The sequence below is a fragment of the Heptranchias perlo genome, chromosome 4 (genome assembly GCF_035084215.1).
Source record: "Heptranchias perlo isolate sHepPer1 chromosome 4, sHepPer1.hap1, whole genome shotgun sequence".
NCBI classification, from domain to species: Eukaryota; Metazoa; Chordata; class Chondrichthyes; order Hexanchiformes; family Hexanchidae; genus Heptranchias; species Heptranchias perlo.
Genome location: NC_090328.1, coordinates 100,564,563 through 100,585,016, shown reverse-complemented (window position 1 = coordinate 100,585,016; position 20,454 = coordinate 100,564,563). Strand labels below are relative to the sequence as shown.

Sequence of the window (20,454 nt, the reverse complement as noted above, 5' to 3'; positions counted from 1 at the left end):
ATTTTCCTTAATAAACAGTCTTTCTTATCAGTGGGTCTGTACCTAGTCTCAAGGCTATATGGTCATTCATTTCTGTTAGTTAGACAGTTATCAACATAAGCGACCAATTGCGCTTCTGTATGTCTTTGGTGAGAACTAAAACATAAGCTTTCTATTATATTCAGCTGGTCAGTTAACATGGTCAACTATCCATCATGCATTTCTTTTTTTTGGTTTTAAGGGTATTAGACAATTAATATGGTCAAGTCCACATTTATGGTTTAGGTGTATTGGAAAGTTAATATGGTCAGGCATCTCTTTATGGTTTTTCACACGAGGGTAGTGCCTTCTGCGACGCATCTCTCTCTGCCGTTGCCCTCCCTCCTGCTGTGCAGGTGGATGTGTCACAGCACTGTATTGTGGGGCTCCACCTGTCAGAGGTGGACGGCATGGCTGGCAAGGCTGGTGATGTTGTTCGTCCTCCCATCCCATACGGTGGCCCCCATCCGGAAGATGTACATTTGAGGGGGTCCGCAATGTAGGTACATGTGTCTGGACACCGGGGTAAGTGTGCAAGTTGGTGAATTTTATTGTTAGGAGGAGGGTGGTGGAGGCCAAACTTTATCCAAAGTGACAGAGTGGCCTCCTGCAATGAGTGAGGGTCTTCCCCCCCACCCACCTGTCAAATGGACCTTTGCAGCTGCCACAGGCTGGTGGCTGCAACACGTCCATTTCAACTGGGAGTGTTTCCCCCAGTACGGGAAACAGTCCCAGTTGTTTGCAAAATCCCACCCCTCCTAAAATGTCAGACACAGAAATCACTAAACATAGCGACACAGGTTAATAAGGCCATAAAAAAGGCAAATCAAGCATTGGGATTCATTTTTAGATGGATAGAATTGAGAAGCAGAGGTTATGTACCTTGCTTAGACCACACTTGGAGTACTGTGAACAGTTCTGGTCTCCATATTATAAAAGGATAGAGAGGCACCGGAGAAGGTGCAAAAATGATTTTGTTAGGACGATATCAGAACTGAAAGGTTATACCTACCGGGAAGAATTGAGCAGGCTGGGGCTCTTTTCTGTAGAAAAGGGAAGACTAAGGGGTGACCTGCTGAAGTATTTAAGAGTATGAAAGGGTTTGATAGGGTGGACGTAGAGCAGATGTTTCCACAAGGGGAGACCAGAAGTTAAGGCCATAAATACGATAGTCACTAATAAATCCCATGGGGAAATTCAGGAGAAACTTCTTCACCCAGAGAGTGGTAAGAATGTGGAACTCACTACTGGAAATAGTACGAGGTAACTAGTATGGGGCAGCTAGATGAACACATGAGGGAGAAAGGAATAGAAGGATATGCTGATAGAGTTAGATGAAGTAGGGAGGGAGGAGGCTCGTGTGGAGCATAAACGCCAGCATGGACCTGTTGGGCCGAATGGCCTGTTTCTGTGCTCTACATTCCGCGTAAGATTCAATCTGCAACAAGTGAGACAACTGGTTGCGCGCGCAACATCACAATTACAGGGGCGGAGTCACGTCGTGACGTATATCTTGTCGGGCCAGCGATCGCTGCGTGGCTTTTGGCCCGGAAGTGGATTTGTTTGTTTGTTGTGGCCATGGCTGGGATTAAAGGTGAGCTTCAGGCGGGCCGCGGGCCGCGGGCGCGACCTCAGAAAACGGCCAGCTCCCTCCCCGGCCCGGGCCGGTCACAGCTGCCGGGTTTATGATGCCGGGTCGGAGCCGCTGAGGCCCTGGTGCTAGGCGGCGGGGGGGGGGTTAGTGGAAACCGCGCTCCGCCCCCGGGTGTGAATGGGAGGCGGGTCTGGGTCAGCCCGGCGGCTCTTCCCCTTCACCCACCCTCCTCTTCCCCCCCTCTCACCACCCCACCCATTGCTCCATCGCCTTTCCCTGCACCTTTTCCCCATCTCTGAAATTGTTAAGTGAAATCTGTTTTTGCGGGGATCTCTGGACAGTGATCTAGTATTGAAGAAAAGTCTACAGACAGTAACAGCAAACAATTAGGCTTAATGAATTGCAACATCCCATTGCATTTTACAATCACTAGAGATCCGAAGGAAATATATCCTGAGTATAAATATATACAGTTAGCTGGATGTGTGCAGTGAGTTCACGGGCTGGCTGATGTGGGTTACTTACTTGTGTTTTGTCATTTTACATGTTCCAGCTCTGATCAGCCTGTCGTTTGGTGGAGCCATCGGACTGATGTTTTTGATGCTTGGATGTGCCCTTCCAGAGTACAAGTAAACCGAATAAGTACCTCGTTTTCAGCGCTAATACAGGGAGCACTTTATCTACCTCTACTTTTTATATTAAAACTAACGGAAGTTTAATTTACTTGTAGGAGGGGATAAAGTGCTGATTACAGATTCACAGTTTGGAGCCCAGCTCCTCAGTATAATCCTGATTTGCACTGCGTTAAACACTAATGTAGGGATTGTGTTGAACAGTTGTAATTTTCAGATGTAGATCTCTGGGACTCTTATCAGTTGTTGGGAATGCTTTAGCATCCTTGGTATCTATATTCTTGTTTGCTAACTTGACATCCATTCTTGTATTCTTTTGATTGCTTACATGAGGGAGAAGGGAATAGAGGGATAAAGGGACAGGATGGGAAGAAGTAATTAGACTGGGAGGACTATAAATACTGACGGAGACCAGTTGGTCCGAATGGCCTGTTTCTGTGCTGTAGGTTCTATGAGCTTCTACGGTAATAGTCCAAGTTTGGAAGCTATGACGTATACAGTGTGGTTCTAGTAGGGATCAAAAGATAACTGAAACAGGCGGTGAGTTGTACATGGAGCTAATTGGCATGAAATGGGCAACTAGTGGGGTGCCTTAGGGATCGGTGCTGGGGGCCGTTTCTATCTGCAATGTACATAAATTGGAAGTGGGGATAAAAATAAATCTCAAGTTTGTAGATGATTCCAAACTGAGAAGGACTGTAAACAACAGGAAACCTGATTAAGGCTTGATCAAATATGGAAGGATCTGGATAGATTGGGGAGCTGCACTCATGGGTGGTAGATGCCATTCAGTGTGGATTGGGAAAGGATAATAAACAGTGGCAATATGACTTGAATAGTATTATTCTACAGGACATGACAAAAGAGAAGGATTTTGGGGGCACTGGTTATTGAAGCAATCAGCATAGTGTGTGGCAGCAGTGAGGAGAGCAACTTGGCTGTAAAGGAATAAAGATGAGGATGGGGCCCAACGATAGATCCTTGGGGGACTCTTGAGTAATGGAAAAGGAAGAGATGCCAATGCTGTGGCACCCACAACATTCTGACTGACTCTGGCGGGAGAGTTACCAACTGAGCCAAGCTGGCCCTGCAGCCCCTTTCAGGCTAAGCTGAGAGGTCAACAGGTTCAATTTTCTTTTTTAAAGGCTGATTAGGTGGCTGGAAAGATTGAGTGAGCAGGGGGCTGCAGAACTGAGCAGGCATAAGCGGGAAAAGCTGAGCAGCGAGTGTGGGTCTGAGGGGATATCAGGACTGAATTTTAATTTTTTTTGCCAACTAGGATCGGGGAGTGGAGCTGTATCAAGGCCAAATTTCCAATAATTTTTCTTGTTAGCAGTGAGGTTGGGTAGGAAGAAGGGTTGAAATGAGGAGACTGGCAACAGGGAGCAGGACTGTCATAAGGAGACTGGCAGCAGGGCCATCATGAGACGGGGAGCAGGGCGGCAACCCTGATTTTTAAAAATTATTTTAACGAAAAAGTGAAGAAATCTGTATGGAAAATAATTTGAAAACGGTGATCAAAAAGAGGCAAAAGAAAAATCAGTGAAACTTCATAGGATAAAATAAAAATTAGAAGCAGCCCTTGGCAAGCTGGAAGAAATAGGGTGCATTTAATTTAAAATATTACAGATTTAAACAAATATTTAAAAAAAACATTTCAGGAAAAAACAAAATAGCAGACAGTGTGACAGGCAGATAGAGTTTTCACATTATGTTAAAGTGCTAAAATAGGGAGTGGAGCATTGGTGTTCTCTCCAGTGCCCTGGCCAACATTTACTCCTCAACCAACATCACTAAAAAAACAGATTATTTGGCCGTTATCACATTGCTGTTCGTGGGACCTTGCTGTGTGGAAATTGGTTGCTGCGTTTCCTACATTTCAACAGTGACAACATGTCAAATGTACATAATTGGCTGGAAAGCACTGGAAAGTCCTGAGGTCGTAAAAGGCACTTTTCTAATTTAGTGTTAGGGACACATGTCACTAGGAACCGGATTGAGATTTCCCAAACTCATTTCACTAGAACCATTAAAATCACAGACAAGGAGGTTGTCATCTCATTAGTGGATTGAAACCAACTTTTGAAAAGTGAAAGGACTGCCAACACATGGTGCCATCTAATCCTCAAAGAAAAGATTCCTCAGTGCTGTGCATAGAAGTGAGAAGTTAAAAATTTATTTTGTCACAAACTTGTGCAATAATGTTACAAGGGCATATGGCGAATCTGTTCTCTCTAAGCAACATTTTGGTGTGGCATCCTATAATGTATAGCAAACAGTCTCTAGGTGGGATGTACAGAGAAAACAAGTATAACCATTCTGAAAGGGACTGAAAGCAAATACAAGATCAATATTATGAATACAAATCCAGGGAAATAACATTTGGTACATTTATGTTATCTTGTATAGAATCATATAGCACAGAAGGAAGCCATTCGGGCCTGTGCTGGCTCCCTGAAAGAGCTACCAATTAGTCCCACTCCCCTGCTCTCTACCTGTAGCCCTGCAAATTTTTCCTTTTTCAGGAGAGATCCAATTCCCTTTTGAAATTCACTATTGAATCTGCTTCCACCACCCTTTCAGGCAATGCATTCCAGATCATAACAACTCACTGAGTAAAGAAAATTCCACCTCATCTACCGCGGACCCCACCTCCCCCCCCCCCCCCCCCCCAGCTTTTTTGCCAATTATTTTAAATCTGTATCCTCTGGTTACCAACCCTCTTGCCAGTGGAAACGGTTTCTCCCAATCGAAACCCCTCAGAATTTTGAACACCTCTATTAAATCTCTCCAAAACCTCGTCTCTAAGGAGAACATTCCCAGCTTCTCTAGTCTCTCCAGATAACTGAAACCCCTGATCCCGAGTACCATTCTAGTAAATCTTCTTTGCACACTCTTCAAGACCTTGACACCCTTTCTAAAGCATGATGCCTAGAAATGGCCACAATACTCCAGCTGGGCCTAACCTGTGATTTTTAAAAGTTCAACATAACTTCCTTGCTTTTGTACTCTATGCCTCTATTTATAAAGCCAAGGATCCTGTATGCTTTTTTAGTAACTTTATCAACTTGTCCTGCCACCTTCAAAGATTTGTGTTTGTGAACCCCCAGGTTTCTGTTTCTGCACCCCTTTTAAAATTGTACTATTTAGTTTATACTGCCTCATCATTTTTCCTTCCAAAATGCATCACTTCACACTTCTCTGCATTAAATTTCATCTGCCATGTGTCTGCCCATTTCACCAGTCTGTCTATGTCCTCCTGAAGTCTGCTGCTGTCCTCCTCACCGTTTATTACATTTCCAAGCTTTGTGTCATCTATTGAAATTATGCCCCCATGCCAAGTCCAGATCATTAATATGTATAAAAAAGAGCAATGGTCCTAATAACGACCCCTGACTCCTGGGGGAGTATACTGTATACTTCCCTCCAGTCCGAAAAACAACTGTTTACTACTACTCTCTGCTTTCGGTTCCCTACTACTCTCTGCTTTCTGTCTCGCAGCTAATTTCGTATCCACATTGCCTCTGCCCCTTTAATCCCATGGGTTTCAATTTTGCTAACAAGTCTATTGTATGGCACTTTATCAAATGCCTCTTGAAAGTCCATATACACAACAACAACTTCACTACCTTCATCAACGTTCATCGTTATTTAATCGAAGAACTCAATCAAGTTAGTAAGACACAATTTGCCTTTAACAAATCCATGTTGGCTGTCATTTATTAACCTATGCTCTTTGAAGTAATTTTGTCCTGGATTATGATCTCTAGCAGTTTCCTCACCATTGATGTTAGGCTGACTGGCCTGCAGTTACCTGGTTTATCTCTATCCCCTTTTTTGAACAGGGGTGTAACATTTGCAACTCTCCAGTCCTCTGGCACCACTCTCATATCCAAGGAGGATTGAAAGATTGGCCAAGCCCTCTGATATTTTCACCCTTACTTCCCTCAGCAACCTGGGATGCATCCCATTTGGACCGAGTGACTTTGAGCACTGCCAACCGTTTAAGTACCTCCTCTTAATCTATTTTTATCCTATCTAATTTCTTTGCCCCCCCCCCATTTCCTTTTCTGTAACGTTGGCAGTATCCTCTAGTGAAGATAGATGCAAAGTAGTCATTAAGTACCTCAGCCGTGCCCTCTGCATCCACAAGAAGATTTCCTTTTAGGTCCTTAATCGGCCCCACCTTTCCTTTTACTACCCGTTTACTCCTTTTATGTTTATAAAAGACGTTAGTGTTCCTTTTATGTTATCCGCGAATCTTTTCTCATATGTTCTTTACCCCTCTTTTTCAGTTTTCCTCTGCACTCTCATCTCCAACTTATTAATAACCTCACATTTATCATAAGTCTCCTTTTTCTGTTTCATTTTGATCTCTATACCTTCAGTCATCCAGGGAGCTCAAGCTTTGGATGCCCTTCCTTTTCCCCCTCATTGGACTGAGTTTGGGTACAGACTAGGTAATCTCCTCCATGAAGGCCTCCCATTGCTCATTTACTGCCGATCTTTGTTTCCAATCCACCTGGGCCAGATCCCATTTCAACTCACTGAAATTAGCACTCTTCCAGTTGAATATCTTCACTGTTGATTTTTCCTTATCCTTTTCCAAAACCGCTCCAAACCTGATATTCTAGTGCTAGCTTTTTTTTACTCTTCTATTTGTTGCGGTTGAAGTTTACAATCTTGTTGGCTGATGCAGTGAAAACTTTGGGATCATAACTGGTTGAATGTTACACAGACTTATAGAAATTACAGCACCGATCGAAGCCATTCGGCCTATCTTGTCTGTGCCGGTGCTTCTCCACCTGGACCTATGTACAATAATCCTATTTCCCAGCCTTTTCCCCATTCTATTTTATATTCTTCCTTTTCAAATATTTATCCAATTCCCTTTAAAATGATGTTGTGGTCTCCACTTCAACGGCTGCTTGTGACATATAGTAGCAGGAGTAGGCCTTTCACCCCCTTCCGCCATTCTATTAGATCATGGCTGATCTGTACCTCAACTCCATTTACCTGCCTTTGTTCTACATCTTGATACCTTTACTTAACAAAAATCTTGTCGATCTCAGTCTTGAAAATTTCAATTGTCCCAGCATCCACAGTCTTTTGGGGGACATAGTTACAGATTTCTACTACCGTTTAGAATCATAGAATCATAGAAGTTTACAACATGGAAACAGGCCCTTCGGCCCAACATGTCCATGTCGCCCAGTTTATACCACTAAGCTAGTCCCAATTGCCTGCACTTGGCCCATATCCCACTATACCCATCTTACCCATGTAACTGTCCAAATGCTTTTTAAAAGACAAAATTGTACCCACCTCTACTACTGCCTCTGGCAGCTCGTTCCAGACACTCACCACCCTTTGAGTGAGAAAATTGCCCCTCTGGACCCTTTTGTATCTCTCCCCTCTCACCTTAAATCTATGCCCCCTCGTTATAGACTCCCCTACCTTTGGGAAAAGATTTTGACGAACGACCTTATCTCTGCCCCTCATTATTTTATAGACTTCTATAAGATCACCCCGAAACCTCCTACTCTCCAGGGAAAAAAGTCTCAGCCTATCCAACCTCTCCCTATAAGTCAAACCATCAAGTCCCGGTAGCATCCTAGTAAATCTTTTCTGCACTCTTTCTAGTTTAATAATATCCTTTCTATAATAGGGTGACCAGAACTGTACACAGTATTCCAAGTGTGGCCTAACTAATGTCTTGTACAACTTCAACAAGACATCCCAACTCCTGTATTCAATGTTCTGACCAATGAAACCAAGCATGCTGAATGCCTTCTTCACCACCCTATCCACCTGTGACTCCATTTTCAAGGAGCTATGAACCTGTATTCCTAGATCTCTTTGTTCTATAACTCTCCCCAACGCCCTACCATTAACGGAGTAGGTCCTGGCCCGATTTGATCTACCAAAATGCATCACCTCACATTTATCTAAATTAAACTCCATCTGCCATTCATCGGCCCACTGGCCCAATTTATCAAGATCCTGTTGCAATCCTAGATAACCTTCTTCACTGTCCACAATGCCACCAATCTTGGCGTCATCTGCAAACTTACTAACCATGCCTCCTAAATTCTCATCCAAATCATTAATATAAATAACAAATAACAGCGGACCCAGCACCGATCCCTGAGGCACACCACTGGTCACAGGCCTCCAGTTTGAAAAACAACCCTCGACAACCACCCTCTGTCTTCTGCCCTCAATCCAATTTTGTATCCAATTGGCTACCTCACCTTGGATCCCGTGAGATTTAACATTATGTAACAACCTACCATGCGGTACCTTGTCAAAGGCTTTGCTAAAGTCCATGTAGACCACGTCTACTGCACAGCCCTCATCTATCTTGGTTACCCCTTCAAAAAACTCAATCAAATTCGTGAGACATGATTTTCCTCTCACAAAACCATGCTGACTGTTCCTAATCAGTCCCTGCCTCTCCAAATGCCTGTAGATCCTGTCTCTCAGAATACCCTCTAACAACTTAACCACTACAGATGTCAGGCTCACCGGTCTGTAGTTCCCAGGCTTTTCCCTGCCGCCCTTCTTAAACAAAGGCACAACATTTGCTACCCTCCAATCTTCAGGCACCTCACCTGTAGCTGTCGATGATTCAAATATCTCTGCTAGGGGACCCGCAATTTCCTCCCTAACCTCCCATAACGTCCTGGGATACATTTCATCAGGTCCCGGAGATTTATCTACCTTGATGCGCGTTAAGACTTCCAGCACCTCCCTCTCTGTAATATGTACACTCCTCAAGACATCACTATTTATTTCCCCAAGTTCCCTAACATCCATGCCTTTCTCAACCGTAAATACCGATGCGAAATAGTCATTTAGGATCTCACCCATCTCTTGTGGTTCTGCACATAGATGACCTTGTTGATCCTTAAGTGGCTCTACTCTCTCCCTAGTTACTCTTTTGCCCTTTATGTATTTGTAGAAGCTCTTTGGATTCTCCTTTGCCTTATCTGCCAAAGCAATCTCATATCCCCTTTTTGCCCTCCTGATTTCTCTCTTAACTCTACTCCGGCAATCTCTATACTCTTCAAGGGATCCACTTGATCCCAGCTGCCTATGCATGTCATATGCCTCCTTCTTCTTTCTGACTAGGGCCTCAATCTCCCGAGTCATCCAAGGTTCCCTACTTCTACCAGCCTTGCCCTTCACTTTATAAGGAATGTGCTTATTAAAGTTTGTGGGAAAAAAAACTTCCTGATTTCACTTCTAAATGGCCTAATTCTAATATTAAGATTATGCCCTTTGTTCTGGATTCCCCCACCAGAGGAAATAGCTTCTCTGTATCTACCCTATTGAATCCCCTTTTTAAACACCTTGATTAAATCATCCCTCAACTGTCTAAACTCAAGGGAATAGAAGCCAAGTTTATGCTCCCTGTCCTCATAATTTAATCCTTTCAGCCCTGATGTAATTCTGGTGAATCTGTGCTGTAATCCCTCCAAGACCAATATATCCTTCCTGGGGTTCACTGCCCAAAACTGAATGCGGTGCTCCAGTTGGGGACTGACCAAGGTTCTGTACAACTGAAGCATCACTTCCTCACTTTTGTATTCCTACCCCCTTGAGATAAAGGCCAACATTCCATTATCCTTTTTGATTGATTTTTGTCCCTGTGCACTAGCTTTCAGTGGTTTGTGTACATGGACATTTAAATCCCTCTGCTCCTCCACAGCTGCTAGTCTCTCCATTAAAGTATTCTGATTATCTTTCTCTGATCCAAAGTGGAGGGCCTCACACTTCCCCACATTGAACTCCATCTGCTGTTATTTTGCCTACTCAGTTAATGTGCCTAAGTCCCTTTGTAACTTGCTGCTCCCATCTACACAACTTACTGTTCCTTCTAACCTAGTGTGATCTGCAGACTTGGATATACAACTCCACGTTCCTTCATCCAAGTTATTAATATTACATCGAAACTACAGCACAGAAACAGGCCATTCGGCCCAACTGGTCTATGCTGGCATTTATGCTCCAGATGAGCCTCCATCATCTAACCCTATCAGCATACCCTTCTATTTCTTTCTCCATCATGTGCTTATCCAGCTTCCCCTTAAATGCATCAATGCTATTTTCCTCAGCTAATCTTTGTGGTAGTGCTTTCCACGTTCTTACCACTCTTTGGGCAAAGAAGTTTCTCCTGAATTCTCTATTAGCGACCATTTTATATTTATGACCTCTAATTTTTGACTCTTCCCACAAGTGGAATCATTTTCTCTACATCTACCCTATCAAACCAGGGTTAATTAGTAATGCTATAGTGAAGGATCCTCTGGGGTAGAGTGATCATAATGTGATAGAATTTCATATTGAGTTTGAGTGATGTAGTCAAGTCCGAAACTAAGGTCTTAAATTTAAACTAAGCCAGGTAGGTATGAGCGGCGAGTTGGCTAAGGAAATTGGGAAATTAGATTAAAAGATATGATGGTAGATAAGCAATGGTAAATATTTAAAGAAATAATTCATAATCCTCAATGAATATACATTCCCTGAGGAATAAAAACTCCACGGGAAAAGTGATCCAACCATGGCTAACTAAAGAAGTTAAGGATAGTTTTAGATTAAAAGAAGAGGCTTACAATGTTGCCAAAAAGAGTAGTAAGCCTGTTGATTGGGAGGGTTTTAGAACTCAGCAAAGGATGACCAAGAAATTGATAGAGGGAGAAAATTAAATATGAGAGTAAACGAGCAAGAAATATAAAGACAGATTGTAAGAGCTTCTACAAGTATATAGAAAGGAAGAGAATAGTGAAAGTAAACATGGATCCCTTAGAAGCAGAGACAGGACAAATTATAATGGGGAATAAGGAAATGGCAGAGACATTAAACAAATATTTTATATCTGTCTTCACAGTAGAAGCCATAAAAAACATACCAGAAATAGTGGGGAACCAAGGGTCTAATGAGAGTGAAGAATTTAAAGGAATTAAGATTACTAAAGAAAAAGTACTGGAGAAATTAATGGGACTAAAAGCTGACAAATCCCCTAGACCTGATAGCTTACATCCTAGAGTTTTAAAAGAGGTGGCTGCAGAGATAGTGGATGCATTGGTTTTGATCTTCCAGAACTCCCTAGATTCTAGAACGGTCCCCGTGGATCGGAAGGTAGCAAATATAACTCCGCTATTCAAGAAAGGAGGGAGAGAGGAAAACAGGGAATTATAGGCCAGTTAGCCTGACATTAAAAGTAGGGAAAATGCTAGAATCTATTATTAAGGACATAGTAACAGGGCACTTAGAAAATCATAATATGATCAGGCAGAGTCAACATGGTTTTATGAAATGGAAATCACATTTGACAAATTTATTAGAGTTTTTTGAGGGTGTAACTAGCAGGGTAGTTAAGGGGGAATCAGTAGATGTAGTATATTTGGATTTTCAAAACGCATTCGATAAGGTACCACACATGAGGTTGTCACACAAGATTGGGGGGAATATGTTAACTTGGATTGAGGATTGGTTAACGGACAGAAAAGAGAGTAGGAATAAATGGGTCATTTTTGGGTGGGCAAGTTATAATAGTGGAGTACCACAAGGATCAGTGCTTGGGCCTCAGCTGTTTACAATATATATCAATGACTTAGATGAGGGGACTGAGTATAACGTATCCAGATTTGCTGACGATACAAAGCTAAATGGGAAAGTAAGCTGTGAGGAGGATGCAAAGGGATATAGACAGATTAAGTGAATGGGCGAGAAGGGTAGATGCTGAGAGGCTGTTTCCTCTGGCTGGAGAGTCTAGAACTGGAGATCATAGTCTCAAGATAAGGGGTCGGCCATTTAGGGCGGAGATGAGGAAAAATTTCTTCACTCAGAAGGTTATGAATCTTTGGAATTCTCTATCCCAGAGGGCTGTGGATGCTCAATCGTTGAGTGTATTCAAGCCTGAGATCGATGGATATTTGAACACTAAGGAAATCAAGGGATATGGGGATAGGGCAGGAAAGTGGAGTTGAGGTTGAAAATCAGTCATGATCGTATTGAATGGTGAAACAGGCTTGAGGGGACGTATGGCCTACTCCTATTTTTTATGTTCTTAAACCCTTTCATTATCTTAAAAGACCTCTATCAAGCCATCCCTCAGCCTTCAATTTTCTTGAGAAAAGTGCCCCAGCCTTTCCTGACAAGTATATCCTCTCGGTTTGGTGTCATCCTTGTGAATCTTTTTTGCACCCTCTCCAATGGCTCTATATCCTTTCTTTAATATGGAGACCAGAACGGTGCACAGTACTCCAAGTGTGATCTAACCAAGTTTCTATATAAGTTTAACATAACCTTTCTGCTTTTCAATTCTATCCCTCTATAAATGAACCTCAGTGCTTGATTTGCCTTTTAATGGCCTTATTAACCTGCGTCACTACTTTTAGTGATTTGTTTATCTGTACCACCATATCCCATTGCTCCTCTATCCCGTTTAGACTCTTATTATCCAAGTAGTATGTGGCCCCTTATTCCTGTTACCAAAATGCACCACCTCACACTTACCTATATTGTAATTCATTTGCCAATTACATGCCCATTCTGGAAGTTTATTAATGTCCACTTGTACTTTGACGCATTCTTCCTTTGTATTAACAACACCACCCCAATTTGGTGTCGTCTGCAAATTTTGAAATTGTACTTCTGATTCCTGAATCCAAATTGTTGATGTAACTTGTGAACAAGAGTGGTCCCAGCACCGATCCCTGTGGAAAATCACTTCCCAACTTTTGCCAGTCTGAGTAGCTACTCTTAACCCCTACTCTTTATTTTCTGTTTTGTAGCCAACTTGCTGTCCATTCTGCTACCTGCCCCCTGACTCCACATGTTCTGACCTTAGTCATGAGTCTACTATGTGGTACCTTTATCGAAGGCCTTTTGAAAATGCAAATATATTACATCTACTGCATTACCCTTGTCTACTCTTTCTGTTAGTTCTTCAAAGAATTCAATAAGGTTGGTCAAACATGACTTTCCCTTCTGAAGTCTGTGCTGACTATTCTTTATTATATTTTTGTTTTCTAGATGTTTTTCTATTACATCTTCGAGTAAAGATTCCATTATCTTTCCTACCGCTGACGTAAAGCTAACTGGTCTATGGTTCCCTGGACTTGTTCTATCTCCTTTTTTAGATATAGGAATAACATTAGTTGTCCACCAGTCCTCTGGCACTATTCCCTTTTCTAATGAATTTTTATATATACGTAGTAGTGCCTCTGCTCTCTCCTCCCTAACTTCTTTTAATATTTGCTGATTCAAACCAGGGGTTTTATCCTCTAAGTTTGATTAGTTTATCAATTATCTCCCCTTTTTATATCTTTTTTGATCGCTTCTAATATCATGCCCACCTTGTTAGTCTCCCTGGTAAATACGGAGGCAAAGTAACTGTTCAATATTTCTGCCATTTCGCTGTCATTACCTGTGATTTTATCTTGTGCATCCCTTAGTGGCCCTACCCTAGCCTGATTTTTCTTTTGTTACTAATCTGTCTGTAATATTCTTTACTATTTCTTTTCATATTCTTTGATAATTTAATTCTAATTTAATTTGTTTTCCCAACTTTTTTTTACTTCTTTCCTAACCTCTTCGTATTGCCTTTTGTCATCCTCTCCTTTGTTGTCTATGTACTTAGAATATTCCTTTTTCTTTAGTTTTGATTTTACCCATATCTTTTTATTCATCAATGGTGTTTCATTATTGACCATGTATATGGTGAAAAGCTGAGGCCCCAGTCTAGATTCCTGAAGAACATCACTTGTCACATTCTGCCATTCAGAGAATGTTCCCTTTATCTCTACTCTGTCCCCAATTCTCAACCAGTTGCCAATCATGTGACTAGGTGAAGAAAGAAAGGAGAGGCACTAACCATTATTTTCCACCAGTCCTTGCAAACAGGAATGGTGCTAAAAGAATCCACCAGTGGGTCTTCCACATTCTGTAATAACAATCCCATTTTCCACCTTTCTCTATAAAATACTTATTAAGCATCTCTGTCATTTCCTCACTCTCAAATACAAGATGTCCACTTTCATGTCTGTGGTCCCGCTCTTTCACAGCCCTTTCTCTTGAACTCTTTCTCTGTTTTCAATGTGAATTAGAATTTGGTCACTATTACTCAAGTGCTCTCCTACCTTTTAGGTCACTTACTCATTCTGCTTCATTACTCAACACCAGATCCGGCCAGACAACATACTGATTTAACAATCCTGGGTGCATTCTAAGAACAAATTTTTGTCTCTTCCCAGTCTACTTTAGGATAGATGTGGAGATGCCGGTGATGGACTGGGGTTGACAATTGTAAACAATTTTACAACACCAAGTTATAGTCCAGCAATTTTATTTTAAATTCACAAGCTTTCGGAGGTTACCTCCTTCCACATCGTTCACCTGAGGAAGGAGGTAACCTCCGAAAGCTTGTGAATTTAAAATAAAATTGCTGGACTATAACTTGGTGTTGTAAAATTGTTTACTTTAGGATAGTTAAAGTTCCTCATTATTACAGCTCTGTTACTAATGCAAACCTCCCTAAATTGCCTAGAAATCTCATCCTCGATTTCTTTTCTTTTCCACTATTTGGTGGTGTATGATGTAGTAACAGATCCTTCAGTATTAATTCAAGTGAAAGCTTGTACACCCCGCCTTGCGTATTGTGTACAATGCAAGGGCACTGTACTACGAGGAGAGGGAGAGGGAGAGGGAGAGGGAGAGGGAGAGGGGACATGTTGGGTATACAAACAAGGGCAACTTTGTTAACAAAGGGGTTTGGACACCTGACCTGAGAGGAGAGAGACTATGGGTATTAAGGATGTTTACATTGGGGGAAAAACAGATTAGAGGTGATCTTATTTATATATTTAGGATCTTAAAGGGAATAGATAAACAAGATCCCAGAGAGGTGTTTCATTTTAATAGAAGCTCTGGGACAAGGGACATGGATTGAAACTTAGATGCAGAGGGTGTGGAATGGCCTGTGGAGACAGTGGAAGTGGTGGATGTTCTAAATGTAAGTGGGCAATGGATAAGTCTTTGACAGGGCTATTGAATGACATAAGTAAAGTGGAATAAGAATTATAGAATCTTACAGCACAGAAGGCGGCCATTCGGCCCATCGTGCCTCTGCTGGCTCTTTGAAAGAGGTATCCAATTAGTCCCATAGCCCTGCAATTTTTTCCCTTTTGACAGTTACTATTGAGTTTGCTTCCACTACCCTTTCAGGCAGTGCATTCAAGATCATGACTCGCTATGTAAAAAAAATTCTCCTCATCCCACCTCTGTCTCTTTTGCCAATTACCTTAAATCTGTGTCCTCTGGTTACCAACCCTTCTGCCAGTGGAAGTAGTTTCTCCTTATTTACTCTATCAAAGCCCTTCATGATTTTGAGTGCCTCTATTAAACTTAGCTTAACCTTCTCAGCTCTACGGAGAACAATCCCAGCTTCTCTAGTCTCACCATGTAACTGAAGTCCCTCATCCCTTGTACAATTCTAGTAAATCTCCTCTGCACCCTCTCTGAGGCCTTGACATCCTTCCTAAAGTGTGGTGCCCAGAACTGGACACAGTTCTGCAGCTGAGGCCTAACCAGCGATTTATAAAGGTTCAGCATAATTCCTTACTTTCGTACTCTATGCCTCTATTTATGAAGCCAAGGATCCTGTATGTTTTTTTTTTAAACGGTCATATCAATTTGTCCTGCCACCTTCAAAGATTTCTGTACGTAAACCCCCAGGTCTCTCTGTTCCTGCACCCCTTTTAAAATTGTACCATTTAGTTTATATTGCCTCTCCTCATTCTTCCTGACAAAATGCATCACTTCACACTTCTGTGTTAAATTTCATTTGCCCTGCGTCTGCCCATTTCAACAGTCTGTCTCTGTCCTCCCGAAGTCTGCTACTATCCTCACTGTTTAATACTTTTCCGAGTTTCGTGTCATCTGCAAACTTTGAAATTATACCCTCTATATCCAAGCCCAGGTCATTGATCTATATCAAAAAGGGCAGTGGTCCTAATACCGACCCCTGGGGGACACCACTGGTAAACTTCCCTCCAGTCTGAAAAACAACCGTTCACCATTACTCTCTGCTTTCTGTCCCTTAACAAATTTTGTATCCATGTTGCCACGGCCCCTTTAATCCTATGGGCTTCAATTTTGCTAACAAGTCTATTATGTGGCACTTTGTCAAACTCCTTTTGGAATCCATATACACATCATCAGCCCTCTCCGTACTTCATAAAAGAACTCAATCAAGTTCGTCAAACACTATTTGCCTTTAACAAATCCATGCTGACTGTCATTAACTAACCCATGTTTTTCCAAGTGACAGTTAATTTTGTCCCAGATTATTGTCTCAAAGTTTCCCCAGCACTGACGTTAGGCTGACTGGCCTGTAGTTATCTGGTTTATCTTCTGTTTTTTTGAACAAATATTTTTATATTTGCAACCTTCCAGTTCTCTGACACCACTCCTGTATCTAAGATGGATTGGAAGATTGTGGCCAGAGCCTCCACTATTTCCACCCTTACTTCCCTCAGCAACCTTGGATGCATCCCATCTGGTCTGGGTGACTTTTCTACTTTGAGTACTGCCAACCTTTTAAGTACCTCCTTTTTATCTATTTTTATGCTATTCAATTTCTCTACTATCTCATTCTTTACTGTGACATTGGCAGCCGCCTCTTTAATGAAGACAGATGCAAAGTACTCATTCAGTACCTTAGCCATGCCCCCTCTGCCTCCACAAGAAGATCTCCTTTTTGTTCCTTAATCACCTCCACCCTTCCTTTGACTACCCTTTTACTATTTATATGTTGATAAAAGACTTTAGTGTTCCTTTTTATGTTGCCTGCTAATCTATTCTTGTACACACTGTGTTTCCTTTTTCAGTTCTCCTTTGAACTTTCTGTACTCAACTTGGTTCTCTACCGCATTATGAACATGACATTTATCACAAGCCTCCTTTTTCTGTTTCAGTTTAATCTCTATACCCTTAGTCAGGGAGCTCTAGCTTTGGATGCCCTTCCTTTTCCCTCTCGTGGGAATGTGCCTAGTCTGTACCCGAACTATCTCCTCTTTGAAGGCTTCCCATTGCTCATTTACTGTTCCACCTCCCAATCTTTGATTTCAATCCACCTGGGCTTAGATCCCTTTTCCACTCACTGATATTAGCCCTCCTCTAGTTGAGTATTTTTACGTTTGATTAAGAAGTCTGTGACCTTTGGGAGAGATGGTCATTCCAGTCCTATGTTCCTCAGGATGTTGGATATTTAGGAGGGGAGGTTGATTTAAGTGTGACTAATCATGTGTCATGGGTAAGTTTGGTTGACCGCCTTAGTGATTCGGGGAGGAATTTCCCTAAAATTGACTTTAGTTTTTTTTTCTTTCCCAGGAATTGGTGTTACTAGTGGCTACCACACCATGCCCCTGCATTTTAATTAGTGCTTCTAGTTTTCCTGACTTTATTTCTAATGCTTTGCACATTTGCATATAGGAACTGCAACTCTGATCCTTTTATGTTTCTCAGCATTCTTTTTATTTCTGTTCCTATTCTTTCCTTCACTATTCTTCTTGTTAACCTGAACTAAAAAGCACCGTTGCTCCAGAACAGGCCGCGCCTCTAGCCAAACTGTTCCAGTACAGCTACAACTCTGGCATCTATCCGACAATGTGGAAAATTGCCCAGGTATGTCCTGTCCACAAAAAGCAGGACAAATCCAATCCGGCCAATTACCGCCCCATCAGTCTACTCTCAATCATCAGTGAAGTGATGGAAGGTGTCGTTGACAGTGCTATCAAGCGGCACTTACTCACAAATAACCTGCTCACCGATGCTCAGTTTGAGTTCCGCCAGGACCACTCAGCTCCAGACCTCATTACAGCCTTTGTTCAAACATGGACAAAAGAGCTGAATTCCAGAGGTGAGTGTGACTGCCCCTGACATCAAGGCAGCATTTGACCGAATGTGGCACAAAGGACCCTAGTAAAATTGAAGTCAATGGGAATCAGGGGGAAAACTCTCCGGTGGCTGGAGTCATAACTAGCACAAAGGAAGATGGTAGTGGTTGTTGGAGGCCAATCATCTCAGCCCCAGGACATTGCTGCAAGAGTTCCTCAAGGCAGTGTCCTAGGCCCAACCATCTTCAGCTGCTTCATCAATGACCTTCCCTCCATCATAAGGTCAGAAATGGGGATGTTCGCTGATGATTGCACAGTGTTCAGTTCCATTTGCAACCGCTCAGCTAATGAAGCAGTCCGTGCCCGCATGCAGCAAGACCTGGACAACATCCAGGCTTGGGCTGATAAGTGGCGAGTAACGTTCGCGGCAGACAAGTGCCAGGCAATGACTATCTCCAACAAGAGAAAGTCCAACCACCTCCCCATGACATTCAACGGCATTACCATCGCCGAATCCCCCACCATCAACATCCTGGGGGTCACCATTGACCAGAAACTTAACTGGACCAGCCACGTAAATATTGTGGCTACAAGAGCAGATCAGAGGCTGGGTATTCTGCAGCGTTTGACTCACGCCCTGACTCTCCAAAGCCTTTCCACCATCTACAAGGCACAAGTCAAGACTGTGATGGATTACTCTCCACTTGCCTGGATGAGTGCATCTCCAACAACACTCAAGAAGCTCAACACCATCCAGGACAAAGCAGCTTGCTTGATTGGCACCCCATCCACCACCCTAAATATTCACTCCCTTCACCACCGGTGCACAGTGGCTGCAGTGTGTACCATCCACAGGATGCACTGCAGCAACTCGCCAAGGCTTCTTCGACAGCACCTCCCAAACCTACGACCTCTACCACCTCGAAGGACAAGGACAAGGGCAGCAGGCACATGGGAACAACACTACCTGCACGTTCCCCTCCAAGTCACATACCATTCCGACTTGGAAATATATCGCTGTTCCTTCATCGTCGCTGGGTCAAAATCCTGGAACTCCCTTCTTAACAGCACTGTGGGAGAACCTTCACCACACGGACTGCAGCGGTTCAAGAAGGCGGCTCACCACCATCTTCTCCAGGGCAATTAGGGATGGGCAATAAATACTGATTTTGCCAGCAACGCCCACATCCCATGAACAAATAAAAAAAACCTCTCATTTATTCCAAGGTATATCTTACCCATACCCCTCTTAAGATTACTAGAATACTTTGCCTCTTCACTATACTTAATTCTTAGCTCTTTATGATTTGCCCCTCCCTCCACCTTGCCAATTTAAACCTGTACATTTCCCAAAAACATTTTAGTGTAGCTGAGATGAGCAGATTTAAATGCCTATTTTGGGGGATTTATGTAATGGCTGAGGATAATTAAATAATACTATCAAATGTCAAAATTTTGTTAATTGCTGATTTTTCATTGGTGTCTCTACATTTGCCTGCACTGATTTGAATTGCAGTGATGGAAATGAATATTAAATCAGTAATGCATGCGGCAGCAATAATCATTATGAACTAAACAGTAACATAATGTAGGAAAATGGCCTGTTTTGATCAGTATTTTACAAAGGGAATTTCAATAAATTAATATGCTACTGAGCATTTAGTGGGATCAAAAAGTATGTTTATCTGTGTTACTCTTTCTTTCTTCCTTTTCTCTCTTGCAGCAAATACTGGCCATTATTTGTTCTTTTCTTTTACATTCTCTCTCCAATCCCATACTGCATAGCAAGGAGAGTAGTTGATGATACTGATGCGGCAAGCAGTGCATGTAAAGAACTTGCCCTATTTCTCACTACAGGCGTAGTCGTCTCAGCTTTTGGGCTGCCTATAATTTTTGCAAGAGCACAGTTGGTGAGTATCACTGCCATGTTACTGTAAAAAAAATGGACTCTGAACAGATTTACAAATGCAGGGGAGAAGAAATGGCAAATATTTTTATACCTTTTGTAGTCAGTTCTGTAGTACGCTTTAAAATGCCGATCAATATATTATAGATGTACTATTTTTGTAGCTGCATTTTTCATGTGATCAGCACATCCAGATTATCAGCAGATGAATTTTTAATTTCCAGTCTTGTCCTGCTTAAGTCAAATTTTTGTCCAGGCTGCCATGCTATGTCCCTCCATTTTTCTATTAGCACTTCTAGTTTACCTGACTTCATTTCTAATGCTTTTATGTTTATCAGCATTCTTATTGTTTCTATTATTTCCTTCACTCTTCTTTTTGATAACCTCTCCTTTTTGCCT

General features: G+C 42.2%; 1 protein-coding gene across 1 annotated transcript in view; it reads left to right on the top strand.

Moving 5' to 3' along the window:
* The first annotated feature begins 1,514 nt into the window (after window positions 1–1,514).
* Window positions 1,515–20,454, top strand: part of leprotl1 (leptin receptor overlapping transcript like 1) — a 31,338-nt gene continuing 12,398 nt past the window's right edge. Inside the window, exons 1-3 of the mRNA XM_067982248.1 lie at window positions 1,515–1,612; window positions 2,166–2,241; window positions 19,873–20,059. Of these exons, the coding sequence (XP_067838349.1) occupies window positions 1,597–1,612; window positions 2,166–2,241; window positions 19,873–20,059 (279 nt within the window). The 5' untranslated portion in view covers window positions 1,515–1,596. The remainder of the gene's footprint in view (window positions 1,613–2,165; window positions 2,242–19,872; window positions 20,060–20,454) is intronic.